The sequence below is a fragment of the Enoplosus armatus genome, chromosome 3 (assembly GCF_043641665.1).
Source record: "Enoplosus armatus isolate fEnoArm2 chromosome 3, fEnoArm2.hap1, whole genome shotgun sequence".
NCBI classification, from domain to species: Eukaryota; Metazoa; Chordata; class Actinopteri; order Centrarchiformes; family Enoplosidae; genus Enoplosus; species Enoplosus armatus.
The window spans coordinates 14,276,696-14,294,956 of record NC_092182.1 but is presented as its reverse complement, the minus strand read 5'-3'; the positions used below and the strand labels follow the sequence as shown (position 1 = coordinate 14,294,956).

Here is an 18,261-nt window from a genome sequence, read left to right as displayed (position 1 = left end):
GGTGTTTGGAAAGGTTGCCATGGTGGACGGCACGCACATCAACAGGAACAACAACTTCCAGACCTTCCCCCAGGCTGTGCTGCTTCTCTTCAGGTGTGTAGGTCTTTGGGCTCAGGCGTCATCAGGAACCTGATTCTGTGTTTTTAGTTTTCTGGGTTTCTTGTTGAGTGATTCATTTGTGTCTGTTCCCCAGATGTGCCACTGGAGAGGCGTGGCAGGAGATCATGTTGGCCTGTATGCCAGGGAAACTGTGTGACCCAGAGTCCGACTACAACCCCGGGGAGGAGATGACGTGTGGCAGTGGATTTGCAATAATTTACTTCATCACCTTCTACATGCTCTGCGCCTTCTTGGTACACACAAAAATTAAACAGTGTTTGGATTACTACTAATTATTTACTTTATAGTGCTAAATTCCTAAATTAAGATTAAAAACTTCTATGTTTGAAAGGCTGTCATTCCTACAGTTTAAGTATGATTAATGTAAAACCTTGCTCTTGCAACTCTTCAGTTATTCCATAAATAACATGGCTCCCAGTAATTCGAGAACTAAACGAAGTGTAAACATGAAATTGGCCGTAACTAAAACCTGTAGAGAGAGAGCAACAAGCCAGACATCATAGTAGTTCCTTTCCAATGAAGTACAACGTAGTCACCACTGATGCCACAACAATGTATGTCTGTTGTTTTAATTTTGTTTATTTGACCTAGTCTGTAACACTCATGAAATAGCATGTAACAGTGACTTTGTGGTCACAGCCCTTTCTAAACTGGTTGATAGCCAGTATTTACACCTTTATTTTGTAGTCTAAAATGATTCTAACCTGCTGTAGTTAAAAAAAAACTGCAAATATACTGTCTAGTTATTGTGCTCTATTCGATAGCCACAGTTTTTCACGTTTGTAGAAACATGTGAAAAGGCCCCACAACACTAAGCAAATGTATGTAAGACAATTTCCTCGTGCCCCTCCAGATTATAAATTTGTTTGTGGCCGTCATCATGGACAACTTTGACTATCTAACACGTGATTGGTCCATTCTTGGTCCACACCACCTCGATGAATTCAAGAGAATTTGGTCAGAGTACGACCCAGAGGCAAAGTATGTGCTTTATTACCTACAGTATCCTACAGTCTTTCACATTCATGTTTCATTGGTCAGTAAGCACACTGACATACATCTGTTTTGTTTCTCATACAGGGGCAGAATTAAACATCTGGATGTTGTAACACTCCTTCGTCGTATCCAGCCTCCTCTCGGCTTTGGCAAACTTTGCCCTCACAGAGTTGCTTGCAAGGTCTCTCCTCCGGCCTTCTTTTATTATCTTGTTTCCAAAATGCTCACAGAAATACTGATTATTTAGCTGGCCTGTTCGACCATGTTAAAGGCCTCTTTCTGCCATCTTCTTTCAGAGGCTGGTAGCCATGAACATGCCTCTGAACAGTGACGGCACAGTCATGTTTAATGCCACTTTGTTTGCACTGGTGCGCACCGCCCTGAAGATCAAAACAGAAGGTATGAGTCTAATATAAATCACATTATACTGTACTCCTCCTGATGCATTCACTGAGCGTTATCTGCTACCTGTAATTACGAGCTTGCGTGGATTTAAAATGGCTGTGAACTGGAGTGCTGGTTTCTCAGGGACGTCTGTTTCCCTGTGGTGCAGGTAATCTGGAGCAGGCCAATGAAGAGCTGCGAGCTGTCATCAAGAAAATCTGGAAGAGAACCAGCATGAAGCTGCTGGATCAAGTGGTGCCCCCTGCTGGTGGTTAGTGAAACTGGCCTGTGTCTGTCAATTAAACCACATACACCTCCTTGTCCTTCTGTTATAGTTTGACACACAAACCAAGCGAGAGCAGCTTGCACAGAATCACACACACACCATATGCTGCCCACATGCTGTTTGCATAAAATTACAGGAAGCTCCAAACAGCTCTTTCATAGCTCTGTCCTTAAATAAAAACTCACGTTCACACACACACACACACACACACACATAATTCTCACACACAAGTAAAGCTGTATCGTGCTGTTTCTGCTCGGCTCATGTTCTCCTGGTTGCCCCCTCAGCAGTGTGTTTCTTATCCATGTGTGTTTGATCCACACTCCTCCCTCATGCCCCGGATACTGATGGAGGTCACTGACTGTCTGCTGGGCTTTGGGCTTGCATGGCCTTGTAGACCACTGTGCAAGTGCATGCTCTGTCTTTCTCACTAATCTCTGTCTCTATTTCTCTCACTGTCTCCATTGTCTTAATCTCTGCCCCTTTTTTTCTCACTGCTTGAGCTTCCACAGCTTATTCTTCTCACACTTTTATATCTCTGTATCCAAACTCTGAGGCACTTCAGAATATTCTGAAGCAGTTCTGTTTTAGGGTGGTGGCATGGAACTAGTGTTGCCTCTCTCTCCGATCTCTGTCCCCAGCGCGCTTGTTCAAAGTGATTCAGACCCCTGCTTCAGAATGATTCTCACACACTCATCAAATAAAAAAAACTTATCCAATGGGACAAAAATACAAGCAAGAACATGCCCATGCAAAGTTTCAAGTATTCACTGGCTAGCACACATCGTATCACAAAAAAGCATATATGAGCACATACAGGTGAATTTCGCAAACATACTGACATATATGATGCATACTGTAGATCTGCTTGCTTGCATGTGCGAAAGTAGTAAATTAAATGGCATTCTCCAACATAAAAAAACTGGTTCATACACCCTCCTGCCTCACAAAAAAATCAAACAAATTAAACAAAAGTCTCTCAAAGGTAAATTAATGTTATCTAAATATTGAAAGCCTGTATGTCACTGCTAATTACGCATTGCTAATTGAAAGGGTAGCAGTGTTTTTTTAATCGAACTGTTTATTCGTAGTCTATTTGACCTTAATTCTGCTCATTGTGTCCTCTTCATCAGTAGCCCAACATTAAGAAGAAGAAGGGACAGAGGAGTTACAGTTGTTATGACTCACAGCTTTAAAGGGTCATATTGATACTGTAGGTGTTTGAACATTAGTTCCTCCCACTGAATCCATCCAATTTAAAGTCAAATAATGTAGAAGTTGTCACTTTTAAATACACAAACACAAACGCAAATATTTTGTAGCAAATATTTGATTTTCTGTTCTTTTTGAAAACACAGCAAAGGATCTCAGGTGGTGCAGATTGAGGTACAGTATATACACCATCAAGATGGATGTATATAATTTGGTCAGATCATTTCAGTTGATTGGGGTTGAAGAGTGCCTCACTTGTCTGCAGTCCTAAGGTGATGGAGCCCCAGTCTTAAGGAGAATGGACGAGGGAGGAGAAGAGTCTCTCCCTCTCTCTCTCTCTCAGGGTGCTGTGTGTAGTGACCTGCTGACACAGGAAGCGTTTGTGTGGTCTGTTCACTCAGATGATGAGGTAACCGTGGGGAAGTTCTATGCCACCTTCCTGATACAGGACTACTTTAGGAAATTCAAGAAACGTAAAGAGGAAGGCCTGGTGGGTGCTCACCCCTCCCAGAACAACACAGCTATCGCTTTACAGGTGAGTCTCACAGTGTTTGTGTGTTATTTCTGAGAGAAAGAGGAGAGAGAGGTTGTTTGAAATTGCGTGAATTTATGAGCATTGTAATTCTGTTGAGTCAAGCGTGTAAAACGTGTCTTTGTGCATTTCATTCAAATATCATTACGTGTGCTAATGTTATGGTTTATGATCCAGCAGGACGTTCATGATCTTGGTGTACAGTATGAATCTGTTACTGTGATTTAAATGTTTCCAATGTGTTGTGTCTCTGCGTCTTTAAATATCATCAATGTTGATGTTAAGCGTGTGCCATCGTCTCCAGCCATCATCTCATGTGTTTTCTGTGCATCACAATTCACTCATCAACCCATGAAATTTACATGCAAAGCTTGTTGTCGTTTCTGTTACCTTATAATGTACGATATATGGCTACAATAATACCCCATATATCTTTATCAGGCAGTAAACAGGACCAGATTTTAGTTAATTCATAATGACATTTTTGTGTACATTTTGCTAATGTGGTTAAGTACACCTATAAAGGAATGGAGAGGAAGAAAAGTAATTATTTACCGCACTCACTGCAGCATATGTGAGACAAAGCACAGCTGGATGCCACACAAGACATTTCAGCTAAGTAGTACTCACAGCAGGCTGCATTCAGGAGAGCACATTTGTCTGTCTGTGTGTTCTCATCTCTCACAGTCTGTCAGTACTGTAAATGTCAGGTGTTGCATATTCCAGCACAGGTGTGTGTGTGTGTGTGTGTGTGTGTGTGTGTATGCCCAGTATGTGTGGTGGTTGTGACTGTATGATGTCATATTTCGTACTGTGAGTTATAAGATGAAGGCCCCCCCCACACTGTAGCGTTTAGCCCTCTTATTGTCATGGTTACAGGCTGGCCTTCGCACACTGCATGATATTGGGCCCGAAATTCGCCGAGCGATATCATGTGATCTGCAGGATGACGAGCTAGTAGACTTTATTCCAGAGGAAGACGAGGAAATTTATAGGGTAACTGATTTAATTTTACATGCCAGGAGGAATGTTTGTGGCTAAATCTAAATATTGTGCTTGTTAAGTTACTTACTGGTGTTTTTCATGGTAATGCACATATAAAGAATATATTTATAAAAGCAAATGTACTCAGAGAAATATCAAGCTAAATGTGTAGTAGATGTACTGTCTCTAATTTCTATTTCTACCATATGTAGCTTTTTGTTCATTTGGTTTATTTTGGCTTCCTTTGTTTTTCCTCCATTTCAATTCCAACAAACTTCAAACAGTGCATTCATTTTGCTCACGGCATGTGCCATGAAACCAGCTTCTGAACTTGTTTTTGCTCATACAGTTTCTGAAAAGAAAATCAGCCCCCAGACTTAACATCAATAGCACTTTTGTTCTGCTGCTTTGTAAGAGGTAGCAGCCCCGGTGGTTTTACTTTGAGCGTTCCTCCACAGCGTAACGGTGGACTCTTCGGTAACCATCTCATGAACGGTGGTCATCGGCGATCCAACGGCCATCAGACCAACGCCACACAGCGACCTCTACAGGTGCAGCCTCCACCTCACTACGCCCACATGGAGCAGCCGGTGGGACGCCTGTCTCGAGCCAATGCTATGTCCCACCCCAACCACCATCATCACCACCACCATCATCACCACCGCCACCACAACTCCTATGGCAAGTCTCCCAAATCTACTAACATCAACCTCAACAATGCCAACGTGTCCAGTCTGCCCAATGGAGGACACCATCGTTACTATGAACATGCACCTCCCAATGGCTACCCAGGTCTTCGCAGCTCCTACTACGACTACGACAAGCCTCGGACACCCCAGGGTCAAAGGTATCCACACGCTGATCATCAACCTTTTGAAGTGTTTCAAACAACAGATGTAGAGTGAGATCTGAAATATCAGTATGTCCTGTGTCTCTGAGCACATGACTTTTTTGAACTTGCGAAATGTAGTAATTACATGTGAACTAAACATGTAAAGTCACATCACATCAAGATATTTCCAACATAGACACGATAGATTTTTGTAGCTGTAACACTGAAAGCAAAGTTCTTCTTTCTCAACTCATCAATTTACTTTGAGTCAAGACTGAACCTTCATACAGAGAGAGACTCTTAGAACAGGCAGATACCAGATATGCAGGGTGATAATGACAAATTTTATGTCACAGTTAATTTATATAATACAGTGGGGTCAAAGTATTAATACAGACAATGATGAAAGTAGAAAATACTTTTTATTTAAGTGCAAACCATACCATACCAAGTTCAAATTAAAGCCTTTTGGAAGATCATTCTAGTGCCATTTTAAAACCTTAAATTTGACAGACATTTTGGGAAATACGCTTATTCGCTCTCTTGCTGAGAGTTAGATGAGACGATTGATACCATTCTTATGTCTGTACGGTAAATATGAAGCTACAGCCAGGAGACGGTTAGCCTAGCTTAGCATAAAGACTGCAAACAGGGGGAAACAGCTTGCCTGGCTCTGTTCAAAGGTGAAAAGCACAAATGAATTCATTTCATCCTGTTGCTTTAGTGGCTCGCTGTTTCCAGTCTTTACGCTAAGCTAAGTTAAGTTAACTGGCTACTGGAGGTAGCTTCATTTTTACGGGACAGTAATGACAATGGTCTCAATGTTCTCATCTAACTTTGAACTATTTAAGTCAAATTAAGATATGGGATTTTTTTCAAGATACATACAGTACATGGAAACATGATAGATAGTTATTTTGAATTAATGCCCTGTCCTAGTTGGTTGTGTTTTTCCTATTAAGCACGGCTTTCTCATAATTCCTTCATGAAGAGACACACTGTTAAGAGATAAGTATAAAATACTTCACCACAAAATAGCTCATAGAAGACATAGAATATCACAGAATGATAGCATCTTACAGCAAGTGTAAGAGTTTCAAACTATCTAGATATAGATAATATAGATTATGGATTTCACCTTAAGTTTTGAAGGCTGAAACTTCAGTGGATGGATAAAAAATAATTGCAGAAGTTTTTAAATGTATTTCTTGTTCTCTTGTTGTATGACGGCACATAATTGAGGAAATGTTAAAAAACAAACAAACATTGACATTAGTTCCGATGCCTTGAGTGTTTGCTGCAACGAGAAGACCTGAGGACATTATCTGTTGCATAAGTGTTTTTTTTCCCACAGGCACGACCCAGCTTCTTATCAAACCTTCCCGTTTCTCAAACCTATATTGTAAACCCTTCACTCCATAATGGATCGCAGGCCCACTCTCATGCTGACAGTTAATTTCATAAGTGACCAATAGTACACTTATCTCCTGATTTTCCGTGCTCTGTTTAGTCAGCCGCTCCAGTATTGGGCCTGTTTTTCTTTAGTACCCAATAATTTTCGGGGACAATTTCATCGCTGCCACTTTGCAAAAGAGAAATGATTTTTAGTTTTATCTTAAGAATAGAAAATGGAATATCAACCAACACTGGAGTCCGCCATCACGCTCTCTCCTCCTCATACATATATATGAGAATGCTGTATATGATTCATATACTGTATGATATATATGTCACGCTTTCTCCGCCCTTTTCTCTGTGTTCTCTCCTACCTTTCTCCTTCCTAACCAAAATGCTTTCTCTCAACCATCCCTCTGCTTTCTTGGACAGAAGGCGCTACTATGAGACCTATGTTAGGTATGTTGTTTCTCTAGGTTTGGCTCCAGCAGTTTGTCAGCAAAAGAAGGATTTTTATGTTTATTTGTTTCATTTTGACTTGGTTTTGGATCGGTGAATTGTTGCATCCTTGCTAAATCAGTGTTATGTGCAATATGCTGGCCAGTCATTTGTCTGGTTATCATCTGCCTCTGTTATGATGCAGTTGAGTCAATGCTTTAAAGTAAATAACATTAATGTTAGTGGCCAGCATATCGCTGAGAGCAGCCCTGCTTTATGCATGTGCCAAAGTGACGTGCTTGCTTTGAAGAAGAACCCAGATGCTCAAAAACAAGGAAGTGTAAGAAAATGTTTTTAAAAACCTCACTGCTAGTCATCACTAGTTTTATGCTCACACCCCCAAAATTGCAAAGTCCTACACTTAATTCACTCCACGATTCCTAACCAGAAGTGATCTGTGTTTTAATTAATCTAATGATGGACCTCAAAATGGATGGGATGTTTAGATGACAGAGTGATGCTCTTCAGCCCGAAATTGCCTGTTGTCTTGGTTTGGCTGTGGTTCATTTTTATAAGGGTGGTCAGTTGCATCGCTGCCCCCTGGAGGCTTGCGTCTGCATGGCAGTGCATGGCTCTGTTCAAGTAAACCCCCCCCGAACAGCAGCAGTGTGCACACGCTCTGACCCCTGTGCCCTCTCATCAGGTCCCATGGAGTGGATGGACGCCACCCCACCATCCGCAGGGAGGAAGAGTTTGATGAAGACCGCCTCTCTGGGGAGTATTACAGCGGGGAGGAGTTTTATGAAGACGACAGTATGCTGTCAGGGGACAGGTATTACGCTTCCTGACTGCCTTTTGAGCTTGTGTAGCAGTGCAGTTACGCCCTGCTCAGAATAAGAGACATATACAAAGATGTATAAAGAAACAGAAGTGTAATCGAAATTAAAAGGTTTTGAGATACTGTGTGTAACTATTACCTTCCAACATGCTCTTTATTCTATATGTTGACAGGTACCAGAACAGTGACACAGAGTATGAGACTCCCAAAGGTTACCATCACCCTGACAGTTACTATGACGATGACGAGCAGCCTCTCTACCGCGACTCACGGAGGTCACCAAAGAGACGGCTGCTTCCTGCCACACCTCAAGGTATCTTACCCTCTTGTATCCTGCAGCCTGAGTTACATGTTTACCTTATACATGTCTACATACAGTTTCCCAAGAAATAAATTGTATAATTTTTTTAATAAACTATATTTATATCCAAACATTGGTAGAGTGTAAAGCTGAAACGTGTTTCTTATCGAAATATAATTGTTATCACTCAGATTAGATCTTAATTAAATATAATATATGAAGAATAGAAGCAAATATGATGAAATATCAACAATATTATGTACATAACTGTTCTGTGATGTTGTCAAGGTGGCTGATGTTGCATTAGTTTGAACGCAATAAAAAGAAAACTGCAGGCTGTAGGCTAGCTATAAACCAACTGTAGACTATGTTACACATGCAGCTCTGCATAAAAGAAGTCATAAAGCAGCGTTCTTTGTCACCAAAGCGTCACTCAACTGAATGCTCTCATACCAATACATTTAACACTCACTGTCTGATTTACCTTCTCACCCAGTTTCATATTCCCCGAGTGTTCGCAATGTTGCATGCTGTCAGTTGTCAGTTTCCTGCATGAGGTCACTCACTGGTCCACTCCTCACTCGCTCAGGTAACAGGAGGCCATCCTTCAACTTTGAGTGTCTGCGCAGACAAAGTAGCCAGGACGAGCTTCCACATCAGCGTACTGCTCTACCACTGCACCTTATGCAGCACCAGGTAACACAGGCACATGTCTCACGTGTACTGTTTGCTCACTTATATTGTTTTGAACACTGCCTCACATTTTGGACATGTTTAGATCATTTACTTTATTACGTCCCTCAGTCTCTAAATTGAAAGAAACGTATCATATTTTTCTCTAATAACCAAAAAATATCTCATTAAAAAGACATTTTAAAATGTATGTATTCGTTGAAGTAAGGTAAATTGTGCACACATCCTCCTGTAGTAGAAGTAGTAGTTGTACTACATCTGCCTGTGGTGCGGCTGTGTTTGTATCATGTGTCTCTCGTGGCCCATCAGGTTATGGCTGTAGCAGGGCTGGACTCCAGCAGAGCCCACCACCTCTCTCCGACCCGCTCCACCCGCTCCTGGGCCACTCCCCCTGCCACTCCGGCCAGTAAAGACCAGTCACCATACTACACCCCTCTCATCCGTGTGGACCACCCACACAGGGAGAGCGCTGCCAGCAGCCAAGTGTCGGTGCGCAAGAGCTCCTGGTACACAGACGACCCCGAGTTCTCCCAGAGGACGTACTCACCTGTCCACCTGCAGGTGCCACCTGAGTACCATAACCAGTACCACCAGAAGAGAGGCAGCGCCACCAGTCTTGTGGAAGCGGTGAGTTTGAGGCTTGGTTTGGATTTAAGGAGAGGAAAAATGTGCCTGACAAAAATAATTTGATCCCACAGGCAACATTTTAGATTTATGCTGCAAAGCAAAATGTGACAAGCAAGATAAGTAAAACAAGATCCACAGTAACATATTTTTTCCTTACATTCTGTCGAGCAGGTTTTGATATCAGAGGGGCTTGGGAGATACGCCAAAGACCCCAAGTTCGTCGCTGCCACAAAGCACGAGATAGCGGATGCGTGTGAGATGACGATAGATGAGATGGAGAGTGCAGCCAGTCACCTGCTGAACGGAGGGATCGCCCCGAGCGTCAACGGGGTCAACGTGTTCCCCATTCTGACTCCAAGGGACTATGAACTGCAGGACACCGCAGCCAGCTACAGCGACGAGGAGCCAGAGACAGAACCGAGAGCTCCCTATGAGGAGGACCTGGCAGACGAGATGATCTGCATCACAACTTTATAGCAGTGGCTGGAGAACATCTGCAATTTAGAACCTTGTCAGACTAAATCAGTGAAAATTAAAAAAAGAAATGCATCTGTTGGCTCTGACCAAAAGAAGTGCCTTTTACATTGAAGAGAAAAGGCATATAGAAGAGAGACACATTAGTCCCGTTCATTTAATTGTTCTCCACCTGCCAGCAAAGGAGGTCACAGCACAGAGCCAGATACCATCCCTGCTGAGCACAGAGGGACTGACTGCACCCTCCTGTCAAAGGCCTTGACCTGGAGGTGACATACAGGTTCAGCCTGCAGCCAATCAGAGATGAGGACATTGACGCCAGTGAAAGATGGACCAGTTGGCAAAGGTGTGAGATACTCTCTAGGGCGGGTCTCTAAGGTTGATGACAATCAGATGTACGATGTCATTACCTCGGTCACTTTATTAAGGTGTGGCATATCATGCAAGTTTTCAATGCAAGCGTAGAAAGGCATATCTCCTCCTCCCGTAGTCGTTACTATAACTTGATCCCTTTGTTGTTAGAACTGACCATTTAATGATCGCTACAGCTGAGTCAAAAAGTGAAGAGCACCAGTAGAGTTGTACCAGATTATGCAGGAACTAACTGTCCTACTTATAGCATCATTCAACTTGAGATATGTACTTTTGAAGCGACAAAAGCATTTTGTGATAAATGCACTAGCAGGCAGGTTATTTTAAACTTTTAGAATAGCCTGATTAATATTTCATAGTTGATATGCTGTAAATTGTATTATATAACAAAAGAAACTTTGTAAAGAGATATTCTATATTTTGTAATTATGTATCATTTAAAAGATCAGCAATATGGACCCTCATGACTCCTGTTATGATATAAAAAGCAGACTTGAGTTATTTTATTAGGTACAATATTCTGATATTTATTTGCCTTTTATTTTTTTGCTAATATGCACCCTTTATTTTGCCTAAAAACAGCATTTCTAAGAGGTTCTGCTTGTGTGACAACACTACTGCACAAGATATGCAAATGGCTTTGATTTCTTAGCATAGGAGTACATGTGTTACTTCATTAAACCAACACCAGTTGCATAAGGTTAAGCCCCCTTTAAAGGAGCATTTTTAGAAGGCAAGCCTCCAGGATCCAGTGCTGAAATTTTATACAGATGTGATGACCACATTTGTTTGCATATTTTGTGCAGGGCATGCACAAGAATTTAAAATGCATAGTGCATTAACAATGCTGCTTTTTTAGTTGGTTTCAGAGTCAAACCTAGTTTTCGTCAGCCCCTTCTGAAATGCCTTTTTGCTGCTGAAAGAAAGAAAAATGATAGATGGTAATAACAGGGATAAATTAATATTTCTCATAGCTTGTGCTGGGATTTTTCCATGACATGCTCTTTGTTGATCATGGTGTAATTCCATTAAACCTTTGTACTAAATCTTGGCAATCACATCTTAGCCTTCATGTAGTGTGTGAGGCCTCGGAGCCTGTGGTGGCAGGAGACACATGCTCACATCCAAAGGTCAGAAACAGTCCAACATGTGTTGTAGGTGGAAGGACAGAGGGTGTCCTGGTGTCAGGATGCTGGAGAGAGGCTAAGCAATACTAACCCCCCCGCCCCTTTCTCTCTCAGCCTGCCTGGTTCCTGCATACAGTATACCTCGTTAGGCAACGGTGACAACATATCATTGTCTCAACTTACCTGTCTGTCACAGTGGAGTCTTTGAAAGAGATTAGGTAGGATTGAAACTTTGTGTTTTTCCCCTAATCATATTTGTTAATGACACTAGGAGGGAAAACTAACCCTGGATGCATAGAAAGAAGCAACCGAAGCCCACAACAAAATATCTTATCAATTATCATTTATTGATCTATTACAACATGGATACTGGACTAAATAAACTCAAGTGGGCTCTTTCAGGCATTACCATGCAGAGTTTGAATTAGCACCAAGGATATTTGGGGTTAATGTGATTTGTTGTTCATGAGTGTTTGATTTGTAGGCGAGTGCGTACTGTACTCTAATTCAACCGAATACTGTCATGAAAATGTAGGTTTTCCATTTTGTGTGCACATTGAAAGGGCTCTTTGAATTGTTTGTGAGTAAAAAAAAATGTGTTCTAGTCCTTTTGTTGATGACTGTCATATAAAAGGACCAATGCACATAACAGGCACATTGTACTATTCGTAGCAATTACAGTACTGATGAACTGAAGATATGCATTATTTTGTAAACACTTTTAAAAGTTGTGTTAAACTAAAGATGAAAAGAACTTACTTTTACCTCATGTCAGGGATTCCTGAAAAAAAGAAAATAACGATTTGGTTCAGTCTATACCAATGGTATTTAAATATTAGCACATAGCTGTTTGTCTTTGCACAAGTAACTGTATAGTGCTTTTGTTTCTCCTTTTTCTAAACAAATTTGTGTATTAAGGTGAGACAATTTTGTACTTTTTGTGACTGTGTGTATGGTTTAGTGGAATCTATATTTGTCATTTACACCTCACCTTACAATGCTGGGAATGAAAGAGTATTAAAAAATATTTTCAAGGTGCACTGTTTCTCTGTTGGCAGGTAGGGTAAAAAAAATAAAATGGTAAAGTACCAGTTTACAGAGAAACACATATTGATTTGAACGTTTCTATTAGTTTTCTTCATATTGTTATGATTATAATTACTATTACAACTATTAATGTTCTGAAAGCTGTATTAAAATAGAAGATAATGTAAAATATGTACAAAAGTATGGAAAGACCCATGGTAATGTTCTCTACTTGAAAGTCTTGATATTTGCTCCTTAATGTTTTTATTCAGTAAACATCATTTCTCTTAGTAGCAAATGCTTTATTATAACCTTCTAGGTTTTGTATCAATACATTTTTTTGTATTTTTCATTTTATTTTGGCCTTGACTTTATTTGAATCGATACTGATATTTTATTTTCTATTGATCATCATTGAATAAACTTATGCTGAAGTACTGTTCTCATTTATTTGTATTCTGCACTTTTTAGAGAACAAACACACTGGAGACAGTTTTCAGTCATTAAACCACATTCAGACATTCAAACACAGTCATTTCACTGACGTCTGCGTACCTGGTGACAAAAAGGACGACTAAACTGAATTATACACATTTCGGGCATATTGTGATATTTGTAGGTGTGTGTATGTTTCAGGCGGGAGACACTTTGTTGGTTGAAATCTCCACAGTCGTCGCCGTCTCTGATGCCTCATCATCCGCCGAGGGCTCTTTCCCACACAGCAGGAAGGGCACTGCGTATTTACGAAACTGCAGAAAACAAAATACTTAAAAGTTCAGCCAAGATCTAATGTATTAACAAACACTCAGACCCCATTCAGCAGCTAGTATAAGGTGCATTACTATGCAAACAAACATAGATCAAAATCATATAAATGACATAATATATATGATATAGAAATAAATATAAAATTAATATTTTACAATACTGTTAGATATTTCCAAATAAACAATAACTAACTAAATGGCATTTTTTGCATTTCTAAGCAGTGTACTAAACATTTAGTAAATGGTAAAAACAAAGCAGAAACAAGTGTAACACAGTTTTAATAAATAAAATAAATGGAATACGGCTTGGTAGGAGAAGTTGTGATTGTTGACAAATACCGTAAATTAATAAACTTAACAATTAAAATGTCCTTATATCTGCTTACAGCTACATTAGAGTGTGTTATACACCATTTATTAAATGTTTTTTTATGGTGCTTATAAATGCTAAATAGGGGGACTTAAAGTGTTGCAATTGTTCAGAGAACTATAATAAATAATGTAACATAATGGCTCTTTTTGTTTTTTGTTACTCTTAAAAAAGATGATGAATAAAGAAATTCTATCAAAAAATATTTTTGTGTATTTGAAATGTACCTATTAAAATGATAATATTTACAATATAATACAAAACGTTATTGTTGTATTTAAAATGTGTCTTTATTACAACAGAAACACACATTCCTGTTCTGGATATCTTTCTTAACATAAGACATACTGTCTATTGATACCACTAGATGGTGCTGACGTCCCAAAACAGTATTTTAAGTATTTTAGAGCTGATTCACATCAACCTATTTCATATCTGGCTGCATTAAATTATTATCTGTATGTGGTGTCTCAGTACCTGTTTGTTGAGGTAGATGTAGATGATAGGATTGTACACAGTACTGCTCTTGGCCAGGTAGACTGGCACTGTGCCTACCAGCGGGTGGATCTCCACGTCAGGGTTGTAGACCACAAGCATGGCCAGGCTGGCATAAGGCAACCAACTGATCAGAAAGGTCAGGACCATCAGGACCACCATGGACGCAACCTTCATCTCTCCTTTAGCTACTGCACCACCTTCCACACAGGCCATCTTTGACACCTGTAGCACACAATGTAAATATGCATAAAACATGACTGCAAAGCCTCTGGTTCGATACTGACAGGATACCACTGTTGCACATCATGAACCTTAATCTGTCCTCATGTCTCAGGTCTCCTGCATGCACAGTGCATCATGGGAAAAATGGGAAACTACAAAGCAGAAAACTAACAGATGGTGGAGTTTATTTTAAATATCCACTTTGGTAGTTTAGTCCAGTGTTTCCCAACCGGGGGGGGGGGGGGGGGGTTCTGGCCCCCTCCAAAGGGTTAAAAGATAAATCTGAAAAAAGTTCTGCTATGCAAATTTGCATTCTTCTTTATTTTTTGGCTTTTCCTTAATTGTTTTTTTTGTGAATTATTGGATCATTTTACCTCTTTCTGCATCAAACAGTTATTTAAATGAAATCATCTGAGAAGTTTAGAGGGGAAAATAGACCTGCTAACACCTTACAAACATCTGAAGTGTGACAACACTGCTTTTTTTTTCTGATCTGTAATTTATAAACTTAATAAATGTTTTTAGATGTAAAATCTCATTTTGAACAATAGTAGTACAATATTTCCCTTTGAATTGATGTATGGAAATACTTAAGTAAAGTACAAGTACCTCAAAATTGTACTTACTGTAAGTACAGTACTTCAGTAAATGTACTTACAGTAGTTACTTTCCACCACTGCCTATAATGAAGCCAAATGTTGAAATGCTCACCTGGTGTAATGTCCACATTAGCTTCGTGTAGGATGCCATGATGAGGGCAAAGGGAGCGGCAAAGCACACGGCAAAGTAAGCCAGGATGTAGGAGACGTTATGAGGGTCTCTGTTGTGCCAGTCCGGTGCACAGGACGTCCCGACACCCTCCAGCTCATACCTGCCCCAGCCAAACAGGGGGGGTAAGTTCCATGTGAGGGACCAGAGCCAGGATAAGGCAATACCTCCAACCGCATGCTTTTTTTGGAAGGTTATCTGCCCCAACGGCTTACACACAACAAACATCCTCTCCACTGCGATGAGAGCAACCGTGCACAGAGAGGTGATGCCTGCGGACAAGTGAGAGAAAGCAAAGTCAGGGGGAAGAAGCAGGGGGGTGATCTTTGTTAAACTGAAATAATCATTGTCATCATTAAGAAATAACAGGACAAAATAACAAAACGCACCTTAATTTACACAAGAAAGGATATTCATGTTGTACTATCATTCTGATTAATATCAGGAAAAAACTACTTCTCACCAAACAAGGACACTGCAAAGCCCTCCATCACGCAGCCTGTTCTTCCCATAGAGAAGTACCCCTGGGCGTTGTTGACCACAGACAGCACCCCTCCGGTCATGGCTGTGCCCAGGTCAGCCACAGCCATGTTCACCAGAGCGTAGTTGAGAGGCTGCCTCAGCTGCTTGTGCATGAGGGACACGATGATCACTGTGGCGTTGAGTACGATGGCCGGACCGGTGAAAAGGGCCATAATGATGGAGAGAAGGATGAAGCCAGTGCGTGACAGAGGGGGCTCCCCGTGTGGGCCCAGATAGAAGGAAGCATTTGGGAACAAACCTGATGGCTGCATGGATGCAAAGCTTTGAAAAAGTGGTCGGGCAGTTTTGTTCTTGTCCTGGAGCTTCTAGATGTTCCAATATCTCACCACTCAAGTGCGGCAGCTGAGATTAGATGCCCAGAGTCTAAGAATAAGTCGTCCAGATCGGGACTTAACAAAGAGTAATTCCTCCAAATGATGATCCTTGATCCCTCACCTTTTGCTTGATTGTAAAGGCACTTTAACAGGATGACTTCACGGTGCTCCTCACCAGGATTGGTCCACTAAGCGCAAAGTGCAAAAAAACAATCAAGTATATAACCACTCCTACCTCACAGAGAGATGAACAGACTGCTGGTTTAGCTTTCTGTGTGTACATTTGATAACAGTAAATATTTATGATCTCTTTCTGGTTCTTTCCCTCACTTTCTTTCCTTCTCTTTGCCTCTCGCTTTCTTTACACAAACTAGTGAAGATACAAGCACACAAATCAATGTCTCATATATATATAAGACATATGTAGCTAGATGGGAAAAGGTTAGTTGGTTTGGTTTTGGCACAGGGACAGAGGTGTTCATTCAATAATTGACATACTTGAACATACTTTGGTACTTTGCTTGCATTTTCTTCACTATTACTGAAGCATTTTAATAATTTAGATTCTTAGCTTTATGATTGGAGTACCTAGATGAAGAAAAGAGATTTTTTTTAAATCCATAATAGTAATAAATATAAGATAAAGATATTTGTCCTCAGTGGAGATGGGTTTCTTTTAAAGCATGTAAAACTCTCCCTGCAATAGGATTTTTCTCTATAGACCTAAGTGGTACTAATGACAGAGTCTTTCTTTGATTGATGATGATTGATTTTTGTTTGTGTGCTTGTATCAGTATGTGTGAAAGATTGACCTCTAATTTAATCCTACATCTTAAAGGCATTTTTTGCCAACTTTGATCTGATTTTGGAGCTTAAAGAAATCATCCTGATGTACCACACAACTACATATGTTACTTTAGTTGCATTGATTGAGCAGTTGATTAAAATGAAGGAAAACATATATCAAACCCAGAATACAGCTTGTACACCTGATTATAAATCATTCAGCCTGCACCAACATTGCTGTCAGTGAATGAGTCATTTGCTAAACGATAATATAAACTTCGATGTTCCATGTAATATCAATACCTCTGATACATCTCTGCAAGAGAATGAACATTATATGAACTTCACTAAATTGGTGTTGGTTATTATGGTAAGGTGTTTTGTTTATTTTGTCCATCCCCTGCAGTGTTATAATCTAAATAATATACATCATCTGCACAACATATGAATTAAATATTAGATAAGATTACACCTCGAATGTGTACGGACAGTCTCCCCTTTCTGTTTATGTCTTACAGGTGACAGTGCTTTCCGTGGGACAGCTTAAGACAACAAGTGCATGTTCCTGCAGTGAGATCCCATTTAACCCCACTGGTATTCCCAAAATGGTGAAGTAACTGGTTAAGCTTTTAATTTACGCACACAATGCAATGTGCTGTCTGGACTCAGGATCACTGTGATGTGCTATAAATAAGTCTCTACTTAGCATGTTATCAAACACTGAGTCAGACGCTGAGTTGCACACATGATGATAACGACAAAAAGAGACGTGAAGGTACAGAATAATGTTTGAAGCTTAGGGTCAAGTCTAAACTAATAACAGTATTTTACTGCTGCATGGTTAATTCTTATATTAAATGCAGTGCAGTTTTTGACAGCAGTGATGTAAACGTATCAAGGAATTAAAGCTTTATAGATTCTTGACTTACATGTGTGAGACCAATGAACACCACACGGTACACTGAGGTGTAATCTTTCTGCATTCACAGGTCACTGGATGAGAATAAGTTGACCGTGGTGGTCTGAAGTGAATTATCCCCGCCGCTGAGGGCACGAGGTGAGGTTAAGCCCCCAGACTTAACATGACAACAGGTGTCCGATGTTTAACCTTCTAAGAGGTTTATGTCCAATCAAGTCAAGACAGAGATTACAATTGTTTGGGTTGAGAGTTCAACAGCAGTCTGGCTCCGATTGTAAAGCTTTATGTCAAAAACAATTTTGACTCATTTGAAATACTTGTGAAAGCAGAGGCTCATTTACTTGAATATTTCTGTGAACAAAGGCCTACATGAAAGTAGAATCAAGACAAAACAATCCAACCCACTAACTAGCTTTTTGCAGAGCTTTCAGCAGTTT

At 40.3% G+C, this 18,261-nt stretch overlaps 2 protein-coding genes across 2 annotated transcripts in view; one reads left to right on the top strand and one right to left on the bottom strand.

The window, feature by feature from the left end:
* Positions 1-10,115, top strand: part of cacna1da (calcium channel, voltage-dependent, L type, alpha 1D subunit, a) — a 53,849-nt gene extending 43,734 nt beyond the window's left edge. Inside the window, exons 35-49 of the mRNA XM_070903524.1 lie at positions 2-93; positions 194-353; positions 974-1,101; positions 1,201-1,297; positions 1,413-1,515; positions 1,670-1,771; positions 3,400-3,533; positions 4,410-4,526; positions 4,973-5,361; positions 7,174-7,200; positions 7,883-8,011; positions 8,191-8,330; positions 8,908-9,014; positions 9,321-9,638; positions 9,810-10,115. Of these exons, the coding sequence (XP_070759625.1) occupies positions 2-93; positions 194-353; positions 974-1,101; positions 1,201-1,297; positions 1,413-1,515; positions 1,670-1,771; positions 3,400-3,533; positions 4,410-4,526; positions 4,973-5,361; positions 7,174-7,200; positions 7,883-8,011; positions 8,191-8,330; positions 8,908-9,014; positions 9,321-9,638; positions 9,810-10,115 (2,349 nt within the window). The remainder of the gene's footprint in view (position 1; positions 94-193; positions 354-973; positions 1,102-1,200; positions 1,298-1,412; positions 1,516-1,669; positions 1,772-3,399; positions 3,534-4,409; positions 4,527-4,972; positions 5,362-7,173; positions 7,201-7,882; positions 8,012-8,190; positions 8,331-8,907; positions 9,015-9,320; positions 9,639-9,809) is intronic.
* A 3,154-nt stretch (positions 10,116-13,269) lies between these two features.
* Positions 13,270-16,056, bottom strand: LOC139282810 (parapinopsin-like). The gene is made up of 4 exons (XM_070902697.1): positions 15,726-16,056; positions 15,206-15,534; positions 14,252-14,494; positions 13,270-13,386 (listed from the first exon to the last, which is right to left on the bottom strand). Exons 1-4 carry the CDS (start codon positions 16,054-16,056, stop codon positions 13,270-13,272), a joined length of 1,020 nt encoding a protein of 339 aa, XP_070758798.1.
* Positions 16,057-18,261: the final 2,205 nt, after the last annotated feature.